Source organism: Rhinopithecus roxellana, chromosome 1, assembly GCF_007565055.1.
Source record: "Rhinopithecus roxellana isolate Shanxi Qingling chromosome 1, ASM756505v1, whole genome shotgun sequence".
In the NCBI taxonomy this organism is placed as follows: domain Eukaryota; kingdom Metazoa; phylum Chordata; class Mammalia; order Primates; family Cercopithecidae; genus Rhinopithecus; species Rhinopithecus roxellana.
The window spans coordinates 200,144,209-200,159,027 of NC_044549.1; the positions used below are offsets into that span (position 1 = coordinate 200,144,209).

The window sequence follows — 14,819 nt, forward strand, 5'->3', positions numbered from 1 at the left end:
TCATAAGACCCCCTCTTCCAGAGGTATCCTGCCTGTATCTGAAGTATAGGGAGATCCTTATCCTCAAAGACATGAGGACGCCAAGAAGAATCTGAACTGACAGGCCTTGGTAAGTTTCCCCCAGCGTATTTCTATTAGATCACACCCTGTTGTCCTCCAATCATGTTTTTCCACAACTATGCACTTCATCATCAAACTTAGCATCAAAAAATGCACTAGTTGTCCAGGCACAGTGGCTCACGCCTGTAATCCCAGCAATTTGGGAGGCCAAAGCAGGAGGATCACTTGAGGTCAGGAGTTCAAGACCAGCCTGGCCAATATGGCGAAACCCCATCTCTACCAAAAATACAAAACTTAGCCAAGCGTGGCAGCACACACCTGTAATCCCAGCTACTCGGGGAGGCTGAGGTGGAAGAATCACTTCAGCCAAGAGGTGGCGGTTATAGTGAGCTGAGATTACACCACTGCACTCTAGCCTGGGTAACAGAGCGAGACTCTGTCTAAAAAAAAAAAAAAAAAAAAAAAAAAAAAAAAAAAAAACACAAATTTACCTGCTGTTTCTTTGAGTCTTCATTTCCGAAGGCTCCCATATCACATAAAACTTATGTTAAATATATTCGTATGCTATTTTTACTTCTTAATCCATCTTTTGTTATAGGAGTCTCAGCCATGAACAGATGAGGAAAAAAAAAATCTTTTCCCCCCTACACTTCCAACATATAAAAAATAGGTTTAATAAAAAGCTTTTAGAACCAGGACATTTTTCTTTTAAGAATATTTTATTCTTTCACTCATATTCCTTTAATATTCATACGTGTATTCTGCCATGTAAATAATCTTTCCAAATTATGTATCAGTCTATTTGCATCATGTCAAATTTTCAAATCTCTGTATTTCCACTAAGATACATATTCTCCTTTGGAATCTTTCTGTACATTTATATGAATAAATTAAATAGTATCTCTACAAACATATTCAAGTAATATATTTGTTTTGGGTTATTACGTAACATTAAATAATTATATCTCAATGCAGTATTTTTTTCATATGTGACAGTGAAACAAGGTTTTTACAGAAAAACTGGTTTTATTAAAATAAAATTTACATAAATTATGAACAGTCTATTTGTGTGAAAGCCCTCTTCAGATATATTTTCCACTTGCCTATATGTAACACTTACCTTAGCATGAAATAAAAATCATTCAAATAGTACAGCTAATAAATTTGAATTGTATTTTTAGTGTTAAAAAGAAAAAAAACTGTTTAAGATTCAAGGCCGGGCGCGGTGGCTCAAGCCTGTAATCCCAGCACTTTGGGAGGCCGAGACGGGCGGATCACGAGGTCAGGAGATCGAGACCATCCTGGCTAACACAGTGAAACCCCGTCTCTACTAAAAAATACAAAAAACGAGCCGGGCGAGGTGGCGGGCGCCTGTAGTCCCAGCTACTCGGGAGACTGAGGCAGGAGAATGGCGTGAACCCGGGAGGCGGAGCTTGCAGTGAGCTGAGATCCGGCCACTGCACTCCAGCCTGGGTGACAGAGCGAGACTCCGTCTCAAAAAAAAAAAAAAAAAGATTCAATAAAGGTGATTTCTCATTTTCCTACTGTTTTCATCTCTCTTTTTTTTTTTTTTTTTTTTTTTTTTTGAGATGGAGTCTCACTCTATGGCCCAGGCTGGAGTGCGATGGTAGGATCTTGGCTCACTGCAACCTCTACCTCCTGGGTTCAAGCGATTCTCCTGCCTCAGCCTCCCGAGTAGCTGGGATTACAGGCACCTGTCACCATGCCCAGCTAATTTTTTGTATTTTTAATAGACACAGGGTTTCACCATGTTGTTTAGACTGGTCTCGAACTCCTGACCTCGTGATTCGCCCATCTCAGCCTCCCAAAGTGCTGGGATTACAGGCGTGAGTCACCGTGCCTGACCCTGTTTTCATCTCTTAACCTACTTCTCAGAGTTTGTTTCTAAGTGAAGGCAGTCCTCCACCGAAGCACTACCATGCGGTTTTAGAACGCTCTGCCTGTTTTACACCTGTTGAGAATAAAATGCTTGGACTTATGAGTAAGCCCATCAAGACAAAATATGGGGATGTCAATAATAACCCTTTTAAAAATGGCTGGTTCTTCAGACAGCAAAAATAAAAATCACCCTACATTTCTACCCCAGATTAACTTCCAAAAACCAAAAAACTAGCTAGACCTGTTCTGGAGTATGGTAGCCACATGTGTGTGGGGTCCCCTAGTTTTCGCCATTTTTGTCTCTGTCCTGACCAAGAAACACACAGTGCCTTGACCCAGCCAGCTGATGTTTTCCTCCGCAGGTCTGAACCCCCCAGCCTCGGCCTTGAACATTCCTAGGCACTAATAAAGGTGTTTAGGTTGTTGCTGGAAACACTGAAAGATCAACCATGTTGCTAAACATGTGGAAGCCAGCCCAGCCCCACCCAAATTCCTTACATCCTCATGTGAACTCCATCACCCGACCCCCTGACCAGGGACATGCCCAGGTAGCATATTCCTTGTCTCACTGCCCATCACGAGGACGCTGCAGCCCACGCTGCATGTAAGCTCCCCTCATAAATACTTTGGACTGATCACCCTGCGATTTCGTGCTTCTTCCTTTAGAATCGCAATTGGCCCCACCTTGGAACGGTTTGGAGCATTCTGTCATGCCCCATCAGGTCAAACCCAAGACTGGTGTGACTCCAGCCTTGGGTTTGACCTGATGGAACAATGTGGCTATTTAAATTGAATTGAATTGAAAGATGGGCTCTTCAATCACATCAGTCATTGTTCAAGTGCTCAAGAATCACATGTGTCTGGTTTACCACCTTGGACAACGCAAATACAGAACATTTCCGTCACTGCAGAAAGCTCCACTGGATGGTACTGGGCAGGATCACAGAGGAGATGATTCATATAAAAATATGCCACTATATACATATTTTCCTTCTTAGTCACAAAAGCTGCTTGGTTTTTTTAGTTATAACAATAATAACACTGTTATTGATGTTTGTTTTGCTTTTGAGACAGGGTCTCACTCTGTCACCCAGGCTGGAGAGCACTGACACAATCACAGCTCACTGCAGCCTCAATCTCCCAGGCTCAGGCGACTTTCCCACCTCAGCCTCCTGAGTAGCTGGGACCACAGGCACGTGCCACCACACCTGGCTAATTTTTTGAATTTTTTTGTGGAGATGGGGTTTTGCCATGATGCCCAAGGTATTCTCAAACTCCTGGGCTCAAACAACCTGCTTGCCTCGGCCTCCCATAGTGCTGGGATTACAAGTGTGAGCCACCATGCCCAGTCAAAGTTATATGTTTAAGCTTATTTATCTTCAACACCATCAGCCACAACCTGTTTATTTTAGCCCAGGACAGTGGTATAAAAATAAGAGATTGTATATAATTTCTCCAAATCATGTGATGTGACATAAGAGCCCAAAGTCCTGTAATGAATCCCACCTCTCTGAAATTCAAACAGCCCATGGGCTCCCTCTGGACTGAAGCATCTTTGCTATGGGCAGAGTTGTCCTGTGGTCCCCACAAGGAAGCCTTGCTAGGAACTCCTTATCAGTGTGGACTGGTCATCTCCGTTACCCTACATGGCCATCTTGGAGGAAGGGACCCTGAGGGCATTGCCTTTGCTCTTTACTGAGGTGTGTCCCAGGACCCCCAAGGTGACCACTCAGGGCAGGATGGCCATCCATGAAGGCCACTGAAGACTTCCCATGAACAGCCAGGCCCACACTTCCTCAACTAGAGCTACCCACGCACCATCTGAGCATCTCATGCCCAATGCATGGACAGATATTCCAGCCTTTCTTTCCACCTTCAAGGCCTAGGTTGTACCTACAAGTCTCTCCTGGGAGCCTACACTTGCTAAAATATAACTTAACACATATGGAAATAGCAGTTTATATAAGCTCAAGGAAGATTATTCTCAGTAAAAGAAATAATGAAACTTTCAAAATAACAAAGTACTCTCATTTGATTAGTCCAATATAAATGCTCTTTTCACAATCCCTTTTTTTTTTTTTTTTTTTTTTGAGACAGAGTCTGGCTCTGTCACCCAGGCTGGAGTGCAGTGGCACGATCTCGGCTCACTGCAACCTCTGCCTCCCAGGTTCAAGTGATTCTCCTGCCTCAGCCTCCTGAGTAGCTAGGATTACAGGTGCCTGCCACCACACCCGGCTAATTTTTTGTATTTTTAGTAGAGACGGGGTTTTGTCATGTTGGCCAAACTAGTCTCGAACTCCTGACCTCAGGTGATCCACCCACTTCGGTCTCCCAAAGTGCTGGGATTACAGGTGTGAGCCACCACGCTCGGCCCCTTTATCTTTTGATTCCTGAAAACAATGCACTTAATTTCTGTATTTGGTCTTTTAGTTATAATTCTTAAAAATAAGACATTTTAAAACATATTAAATGTGCATTATTTGGAAACAAGTGTATGCAAATGAACCTGGAAATACCAATATATAAACCAGTTTTTCAATTCACCAATCCATGGAGGGAGATATTCATGTATTTGACATTTGAAAGCCATTTTTCTTAGCAACTATGACAGTGGTTTCTAGACTTTGTCCTTAAGCACAAGTCATTCTTCCTATATGACATGATCATAACAAAGATTCATATATAGCTCCAGAGAACAGTGAGATTTGCAGTCTTCTGATAGATATCAAAGTTGAAGGCTAAAAGACACTTTGGTGGTATAGCAGGGAACAGATTCTGTAACAGAAAGAAAAAAATATGCTCAGTCATTCACCATTTTATTATGAAATCTAACTACATGCTATGGCCTATGTCAATACACCCACTATTGTCACTTCATGTTTTAAGTTTAGAGATACTGTATAGGTGATAAATAATGCATCTGTCACCATTAAGTCAGCCATCACAAATGTGCAGTCAAACTTTAGAAATGTTTAGATCTAAGAATCGTTAACTCTCATTCTTTTGCAATCTTTCCAGCCAACTTACAGCTACATCAAGATCTTGGAAGCTGTATGACCCTATAGTATTAATAGTTGACAAAATAGAAATAAATGGTCACGGACTTGGGACTGTGGCTAGTAGGTGGCAGAGGGTACCATTTATAAGAGAAGTTTGGGCTGTTCCTAAACCATACATGATCTTTCAAAGTAAACCTTCTCTCAACCTTGCTCTTCCCACTAGTTGCTGACCCCTCTTCTGTCCCCCTTCAGAGCCAAATTTTGTCAAAGGATGGTCTATACAAATGGCTCTCAAAGTGTACTTCTCAGATACAAGGCATCAACATCACCAGGGAGCTGGTCAGAAGTGTACTTTGTCAGGCCCTGCCCCAGGCCTGATGAGTAAAAACTCTCATTCCTATGTTTACTAAAGCTTGAGGACCAGTGAGGGCTTCACATCCTCATCCTTCTGGAATCACACAAGGTTGTAGGCCCTTATGGGCAGATTAAATCTACTATTTTTTCACTTAGACATTGGTCTGATGGGGAAAGAAGGAAAACAGGGAAGACACCATGATAAAGAAAAGAAAACGAGCAAATTTTTTAAAATTCAGAGCACATGCCTGACCATATCTAGGTTGAACCGTCAAAAAGTGGCATTTCTGTAGGACAAAACCAGCTTCATATTAGCAATATCATGTGTTCACTCTAATACATATGAATATATACAGGAGAAAATTATTATTATTATTTAGAAATAAGTAAATAAATTAAAAATCTATCATCCCTAAAGTTAATTTTTAAAAGCAAATTATTTTAAAATAATTAACTTATTTAAATAAATAATAGCTAATAATATATTATCAATAAAATTAATAATATATTTATTAAATGATATTATTTTATAATAGATAAATATATTTATTTTATTTAAATTGATTAATTTTAAAAGCAAATTATTATTACTGGCCACATAGATCTGAAACTTAACAACTATTTTCTTTCTTTCTTGTAGTTTTACATAATAGCACTACAATATAATTATGAATAAATAAATGAGTAAAATGGAACACTAAAGGTTCTCACAAGAGGAAAACCATGCAACACAAAGGTAAATTTTGGCAAATAAATGGTTCTGTTATTTCAGTTTCACATTTACAATAAATTTCTACTTTATTTCATATTAGTTCAGCATTCAAAATTAGGGATATCCAAACAGATTAAAAGTAACCATATAGAAATTTTAGTTTAGCTGAAACAATTTTTAATTTGCCCAATAAATGACACTTTTCATCATTTCTGGCTATCTGAAAGTGACTAATCGTCTTCAGACATCTACTGATGAGGGAGAGGCATGCCCACGCGTGCCATTTTCTGAGGGTGGCTGAGGGAGCCTGCCCACAGATGCTCACCATCAGAGGCCCAGGGCCAGTGCTGCTTCCTCCCTAAATCCACATGCGGGACATCTCTCTTCCTGCCAGGTCTGCATCTAGCTCATCAAAGAACTGAAAAATTAAGGAATAACTCTCAGGCATGCACACCCAAAAAGGCGGCAGTGATTAGAAGACCAAAGACTGACGTATGCCTTTTTCCTGGAGAGGCTGTCTTGTGATGGAAGGAAGGGCTTAAGGCTTCCAGAACATCATTAGGATCTCTCCACTCCTTTGGAAGCAGCCACCGGAATCTGGCACTGGGAAAAAACCTTCCCATGCTTTCCTCAGGTACTTGACCCGCCTCGCGCCACTGTATTCTCACCACCCTATGGAAGCCAAAACTAAATGCATCTATGCGCAAATTGGCCATCCTGCGCTTCCCTTTTGTGATTTTTATGTAAGTGTTCTTGATTTACGTGAGGTAACTTTTTCAAAAGTTGAATTTAAATGGATTTTGAAACGTCATCTTATTTTTCTTGTAACTTAGGATACTATTTTGTCAATATCGTTTAAAAACTCATGTATGGTTAGTAATGCAACCCTCACATCTTAAGTGCACATTTCCCAGCTTCTCTGTCAAACAGTGGATGATTCATCAAGCATTCAAATGGACTAGGACAATTTGATATTTTAAGGAAATGTATCATTTGGATTGTGTTGGAGGGTAAATGGAAAAATAATTTACAAAGTAACGTGCCCCTCAACCAATAAACTTTTTGTCAATTTGACTTCTATTAACAAATGTGTTACACAAGTGGAAGTCTGTACACTCATTTTAAATAATTTTAAATATGAGTAACCCACCTCTTTCTTTAAGGTCTTCAATATAGGCTTTCATAACTTCTTTATCAAAATGTTGGCGATCCCGTTCACTTTCCATTATTTCATCGCCATCTTCACATTGGGCATTATCAATAGGATTGTCCATAAGGCTTACAAATCTATTCGAGAAAGCATGGAAAGTATTACATTGTCACCTGTGCATTTTAAACTGCAAAATTCCTCACACAAAATAACCTTTGTTATCCCAAGTTTCGGCTTATCTTTAAAAGTCACCATTGACCACATGATATTAGCATCACCAGTGGAATTCCAGTGTGGAATAATCCAACAGTAATATAGAGCCAGTTTTAAAGTACAGACTGTTCACAGGCCTGATAGGGAAATGAGAGCTCCCTAGTCACAGGCAGAGAGGACAGGAGGCCATGGAGTGGACACTAACACCTCCTCTCTCAGGCAGATCCTCACAGCTGCATGTCGTCCTGCAATGTTTGATGTTACTCCCAGTAAGGGACATCCATCTTTAAAATGATGTGTCCAAATTACAAAGGACTCAAGGAAAATCCCCACAAAATGGGTATTTAAAAGATAGGACATGGCTCGGTGCAGTGGCTCACTCCTATAATCCCAGCACTTTGGAAGGCTGAGGCGGATGGATCACCTGAGGTCAAGAGTTCAAGACCAGCCTAAACAACATGGTGAAACCCCTTCTCTACTAAAAATACAAAAATTAGCTGGGTGTGGTGGCATGCGCCTATAATCCCAGCTACTCAGGAGGCTGAGGCAGGAGAATTGCTTGAACCTGGGAGGCAGAGGTTGCAGTGAGCTGAAATCACGCCATGGCACTCTAGCCTGGGAAACAGAGCGAGACACAATCTCAAAAATAAATAAACAAACAAACAAACAAACAAATAAATAAAAGCTAGGACAGGAATAGAGACTCATGCCTATAATCCCAGCATTTTAGGAGGCCAAGGCAGGAGGATATGCTTGAGGCCAGGAGTTGGAGACCAACCTCGGCAACATAGAGAGACTCCAACTCTACAAGAAATATAAAAGATTAGCTGAGTGTGGTGGCACATGCCTGTAATCCCAGCTACTTGGCAGGCTGAGGCAAGAGGATCGCTTGGTCCCAGGAAGTCAAGGCTCCAGTGAGCTATGACAACACTACTGCACTCTAGCCTGGGCAATGGAATAAGACCCCATCTCTGAAAAAGTAAGAGTAAAACCAAATAAAACATGAAATGCTGCTAAAAAAATAAAAAGCACACACACGCACAAGCTAATGGGGTGAAACTCAAATGGCATTTGATCTTCTGTCTTCACAATTTTCAAAGATGTATTGATGTGAAAAATGTTATAATTATTTCAATTCAAAACAGTAAATCTCTTAAATAGTTTTTGGTTGCAATTGCAGGCCCTGCTGTCTTGAGGTGTTAGCGTGTTCTCATTGGATTATAGACGAGGGCTGTATATATGGAAGATATGAGCCACGAGTGTTGTATTTTAGTATATATATACACTAAATACATATATATATATTTCCCACTTCATTTTCTTGTTAATTTTGTTTAATGTCTGAACATAGAGAGAGGATTTTTTTGTTTTTTTTTGATTTTTTGTTTTTTTGAGACGGAGTCTCGCTCTGTTGCCCAGGCTGGAGTGCAGTGGCGGGATCTCAGTTCACTGCAAGCTCCGCCTCCCGGGTTCACGCCATTCTCCTGCCTCAGCCTCCCCAGTAGCTGGGACTACAGGCGCCCGCCACCTCGCCCGGCTAGTTTTTTTTGTATTTTTTAGTAGAGACGGGGTTTCACCGTGTTAGCCAAGATGGTCTGGATCTCCTGACCTCGTGATCCGCCCGTCTCGGCCTCCCAAAGTGCTGGGATTACAGGCTTGAGCCACCGCGCCCGGCCGAGAGAGTTTAAAAGTTGTAATGTTTAATGTAGATAGAACCATACAACTTTTCCTTTACGATTTTTTCATTGAGTTAATGTTTATCTTCCTTCCCTATTCAAAAATGAGAAATATACCTACATTTTATCATTCTTAAAATTTTTAATCAAAGTCATCACTGTACATATTTTTAAACCTGCAGAGTGTAATTGTGCTTCTTTGTGAAGCAACAGTCTCTCACCCTCCCCTTAATTGCTCTTCAGATCCCAGAAGCAATCTTTTTTCATTGGTCTATCACTATTTTTCCTTAATCTATTTAAAATGCCTTTTACCTTAGGACAAATACTTTCATGTCATTCAATCAAGTGCTGGTATTTCTCCCCTTCTTTCCAGTTTCCCAACCTTCACACTTCCAAATTTTTACCATTTTACTTTTTAAACATTTTATTATGAAAATTCTTAAATATTCACAAAAGTAGAAAAAAGTTTATAGTGAACACCCATGTACAATCCTCTAGATTCCATGTTTAACGTTTTACTATACTTGCTTTAACACATATCCGCCCATCTGTCCACACACTTATCCGCCCAACTATCCACCCATCTATCCACCCATCCATCTACCCATCCATCCACCCATCCATCCACCCACCCATCCATCCACTCATCCATCTACCCTTCTATCCACCCATCTATCCATCCATCCATCCACCCGTTTATCCAACCATCCATCCACCCATCTATCCACCCATCTATCTACCCATCCATCCACCCATCCATCCACTCATCCATCTACCCTTCTATCCACCCATCTATCCATCCATCCATCCACCCGTTTATCCAACCATCCATCCACCCATCTATCCACCCATCTATCTACCCATCCATCCACCCATCCATCCACCCACCCATCCATCCACTCATCCATCTACCCATCCATCTACCCTTCTATCCACCCATCCATCCACCCATCCATCTACCCATCCATCTACCCTTCTATCCACCCATCTATCCACCCATCCATCCAACTATTTATCCAACCATCCATCCAACCATCTGTCCACCCATCTATCCACCTATCCATCCACCCATCTATTCACACATCTATCCACACATCAGACATCTCATTTTTTTAATGTATCTCAAAGCACCATCACACACATTGTGTACTTTTACTTTGTTAAGGTCAATACTATACACATTCTGATGTGTAATCACATCTCACTTTTCTTTTGCCTGCAGTTTGAGTCTAAAATTGAAAATCAATAAATAATATTTACATTTTTGTGACAACTATCTGGTAAGGCTTAGTAATGCCTTCCTATCTGAGAATGAGAGAGCAGAATTTGGCTCGGCCCCTGAGTATGTAGGCAGTGCTGGCCAAGGTACCGGCCCCACTGTGGGTGATGCCTCACTCAGGCATGGAGCTAGCAGGTCCCCAGGGCAATCACCAAACACAAAACTCTGCGGTCTTTTCTCCAGGGCTACCTTAGAGAACATCTCAGGCTTTTGGTCTGGGGCCTGGACTGCCGGTACAGAGTGGTCTGCCCATTGTAATTAAGCAGGTGGTTGGGGGGTGCCTGTTGATATAAAACGTTTTCCATTTTTCCTCTTGTTTTAAGCACCATATTTCTGTCTACACCTCCCTGTACTGACATTTCTAGCCACCAAGCATCTTCAGGACAGATTGGCTTGCTCCTTGGCTTGTTCTCTGGGATTTGGTTTGTTTCACCTTACTTTCATCAATGACTGCTATTCTGTCTACTCGATGTATCTCACAAAAATTTGAGATTTCTCATATTTTAAATTTTTTCCTTTCATTTTAGTAGACTCTTTTAAGGGATAAGTGTATAAGTGTTAAAAGAGATCAAGCCATCATCATTAACATGGCATTTCTTATTCTTTTTATAACTTTCTTTTTTTATTTGACTTGTTTCTTGGTCTAGTTTTCTTTCTACATGCTATTTATACCATATATTTATGATATTAACTATATATGGCATATATAGCTATGTACTCCAAGATTTCTTATGCTATAAAGTGAAGAACAGGCTTTATCACTAGCCAGTTTCTTCATACCATATGAAATCATTCATACTTTCCCCAGTTGCTTATGAAAATTCCTATATCACGTATTAGCATTGATTTCAGGACTACCTATTCTCTTCCAATAACTCACCTACAAATCATCGCCCAGCATTGCATCATTTTGAGATCACCCCTTCTAGATATGCTGTAATTCTTTTTTTTTTTTTTTCCAGATAGGGTCTTGCTCTGTCATCCAGGCTGCAGTGCAGTGGTGCACAATCATGGCTCACTGCAGCCTCGATCTCCCAAGCTCAAGCAACCCTTGCATGTCAGCCTCTCAGGTAGCTGGGACTACAGGCACATGCCACCACGCCAGGCTTTTTTTTTTTTTTTTTTTTTTTTTTTAAGACAGGGTCTTGCTCTGTTGCTCAGGTTGGAGTGCAGCGGTGTGATCATGGCTCACTGCAACCTCGAACTCCTGGGCTCAAGCGATCCTCCTGACTCAGCCTCCCAAGTAGCTAGGACTACAGGGGCATATCACAATGCCTGGCTAACTTCTTAATTTTTTCTAGAGACAGTATCTCGCTATGTTACCCACATTGGTCTCAAACTCCTGAGCTAAAGCAATCCTCCTGCCTCAACCTCACAAAGGGTTAGGTTACAGGCATGAGCCACTGTGCCCAGCCACATTATAATCCTTGATAAGGCAAGTTCTGTCACACTACTCTTGTTTTCTAAAATTATTATTACTGTCCTTAGCTTTTGTCCTTCCACGTATACTGTCAAATCCATTTTTCAAGCTCCAAAAAAGAAATTCCATTAGAGTTATGATTGGAATTATATTACACTTAAGTATAATTTTTGGAAGAAATCACATTTTTACCGCCTTCTCACCTAGAAAACATACATTATACCTTTTTCAAATATTCAAAACTTCTTTATTATACTTTGGGAAGACTGTTTAATACTCTTCACGTAAGAGAACTATTTTCACTAGAGGTTTTCCTAGATATTTTAGATTTTTGGTTATTTTATTAATGTCATCATTTCTTCCATTATTTTCCTACAGGTTATTATTTTTTTTTTTTTTTGATGGAGTCTCACTCTGTCGCCAGGCTGAGTGCAGCAGCGCGATCTCAGCTCATTGCAACGTCCACCTCCCGGTTTCAAGCGATTCTCCTGCCTCAGCCTCCTGAGTAGCTGGGATTACAGGTGTCCATCACTGTGCCCAGCTAATTTTTTGTATTTTTAGTAGAGACGGGGTTTCACCATGTTGATCAGGCTGATCTTGAACTTCTACAGGTTATTTCTAAGAAATTAGTAAGCTATTAAAGTTTTCTGCAAACTTGTATCTATTCTTTTTATTGAAATTTCAATAATTCAAAGAGCTTTCATCTGATTCTCTTAGATTTCTGAGTCCTACAATTATATCATTCGAAATTACTTTAGTTAGGTGAGAGGTTTACCCTGACTGCTATGAGACATGAAGCTGCCAAGCCTGCTTCCAGGGTCTGGATGTGGAAGGGGCTCTAGGGAGGAATCCTGCTACCCCTCTCACCGGTGGTCCTCTTCTTATTCAAACGATATTCCACACACAGCCAAGCACAGTGGAAGACCTATTCTAGTGGAAGGAGCGGAGTAGGGCATGCATGAGATGTCTTACATTCTGTTATCTTGTGCTTATACAGATACGAAGTTGGTCTCTTTCTTTGCAGCAGTCAAACCTCGGTTTTTGTTTGCCATGCATTTATTGCAAGGACAGGAAGATAAGATTGAACTCTGCTGATTGTAAGCACTTACCCCTGAAGAACTAGGAGTCCTGGGGAAATATTCTCACTAGTGGTTGTGTTAACAGCCACCTGGTGTTCAAGGCTAATAGGTCTCTGGACAGAGAGAAGGTGGCTCTTACTAAAGCAGCCTCGTGTGAAGAATGTGGGGAGGGCCCAAACCGCTGGGGATGGACAAAAGTGGTCTCAGGTAGAATTAATGGGGCAACCCCAAAGCTCCAGATTCTGAGAGGATGTGCTGCCAGGGAGCCATCAGCTACCTTGGAGTCATTTCAGGGAAAGGTGGAGCTAGGACTTTTCAATTCCATTTCCATCTCACCCCAGATTGGAGGCTGTTTGGAGTACATTTGCATGGATGGTTTTTCTTAGTCATGGGTGGTTTATAGGTTCACTTAAGGAAACCTAAAGTAGGGTGTAGCAACCAAGGAGGGTCCTTTCAACATCTGCTGACCCTTCCAGGCCAGCAGTGACGTGAGCACTGAGCGAAAGACCATGGGCCCTGGACATATGTCCTGCAACACCACCAACCAGCATGCAGCATTTGTGCAGAAATCCTCTGAACCCTATGCCTCTTCCTCGTGTCATATGCCACAAACTCCAAAATCCTGTAAAGAGTCACCAGAACTTCTGTGAGTTGGGATCAGGTTCTCAGAGTATGAGAGGCATCTAATCCGGGTCCTGAGACAGCTGCCCAGGCTCCAGTGCTGCTCACTCCTTACCTGTGTCTGAGTGTGTCTGCTGGGATTTCTGGGCTACTCACTTTAAAGGTGTGGACGAGTCACAAAGGGCAGTTGGGAGCTCCACCAAATGGTCCCCACTGACGACTAACAGAGTGAGCTTCTTCAGGTTCAGCATGGAGTAGGGAAGGTAGGTCAACTTGTTTTTATACAAGAGAAAGCTCTGCAGCTCCTCTAGCCTAAGAAGAGGTAAAAACAATCATAACACTGAACTTAGCATCATAGCTAAGAAAACCAACGTGAATTACAAATAAATTCTAATAGGAAGTCCCTACTTTATTTTATCCATGTGACCTTTATGAGAACCAACTTATTCTAAGTTTTGTTCTTCCTGTGTTTTTTTGTTTTGTTTTGTTTTGTTTTTTTGAGACAGGGGCTTACTATGTTGCCCAGGTTGGAGTGCAGTGGCATAATCTCAGCTCACTGCAGCCTCAACCTCCTGGGCTCAAAAGATCCTCCCACCTCAGCCTCCTGAGTAACGAGGACTACAAGCACATGCCACCATGCCCAGTTAATTATTTTTTGTATTTTTTGTAGAGACAGAGGGTCTTGCCATAGTGCCCAGGCTGGTCTTGAACTCCCGGGCTCAAGCAATCTGCCTGCCTCAGCCTCCCAAAGTGTTGAGATTACAGGCATGAGCCACTATGCTGTGCCTAAGTTTTAAATAACTAAAGTCATACCAGGTGACATGATTTTTTGTAAGTTTTTACTGACTTAATCACCAGTTGAAGACACAGCTATAGCAGTGGGATAAGCATACTGCACAGTACACACTAGGCCATGACGGAGCCTCAAATATCTGTATGTCCCTTCTGAGAGTCGACTGCATTTACAAGGGTTAACAGGGCATGGGAAGGCAATCATACTGGAATGAAAATGAAAATAAACAGATTTTAGCAATGTACTTCCTTTTGTACACCTTTTTTTTTTTTTTTTTTTTTTTTTTTTTAAATGAGAGAGACAGGGTCTCACTATGTTGCCTAGGCTTGTCTTGAACTCCTGGCTTTAAGCAATCCTCCTTCCTTGGTCTCCCAAAGTGCAAGGATTCCAGGCAAGAGCCACTGTGCCCAGCCTCCTCTTGTATATCTTTAAAGCCCAGTTATCATCCTTCTGTCATCACATTTTCCAACTTTAAAACAGGAGGGCAACTGCAGAGTGAAAAGTAAATGAGCAAAATATGTTTCAAACATGTCTTATTCTGTTTTCCATTTTATTCTAACTCAG

At 41.3% G+C, this 14,819-nt stretch overlaps 1 protein-coding gene across 3 annotated transcripts in view; it reads right to left on the minus strand.

Annotated features, from left to right (window-relative positions):
- Positions 1-4,051: 4,051 nt before the first annotated feature.
- Positions 4,052-14,819, minus strand: part of LRRC2 (leucine rich repeat containing 2) — a 53,033-nt gene continuing 42,265 nt past the window's right edge. For 2 of the 3 annotated variants that reach the window (XM_010374784.1, XM_030936232.1), the window contains 3 exons: positions 13,619-13,774; positions 7,175-7,311; positions 4,052-4,734 (listed from right to left, as the gene is read on the minus strand). In XM_010374784.1, coding sequence (XP_010373086.1) covers positions 4,685-4,734; positions 7,175-7,311; positions 13,619-13,774 — 343 coding nt within the window. In that variant the 3' untranslated portion in view covers positions 4,052-4,684. Of the gene's footprint in view, positions 4,735-6,250; positions 6,443-7,174; positions 7,312-13,618; positions 13,775-14,819 lie in introns of those variants that run through there. The other variant, XM_030936239.1, reaches the window with a different exon arrangement.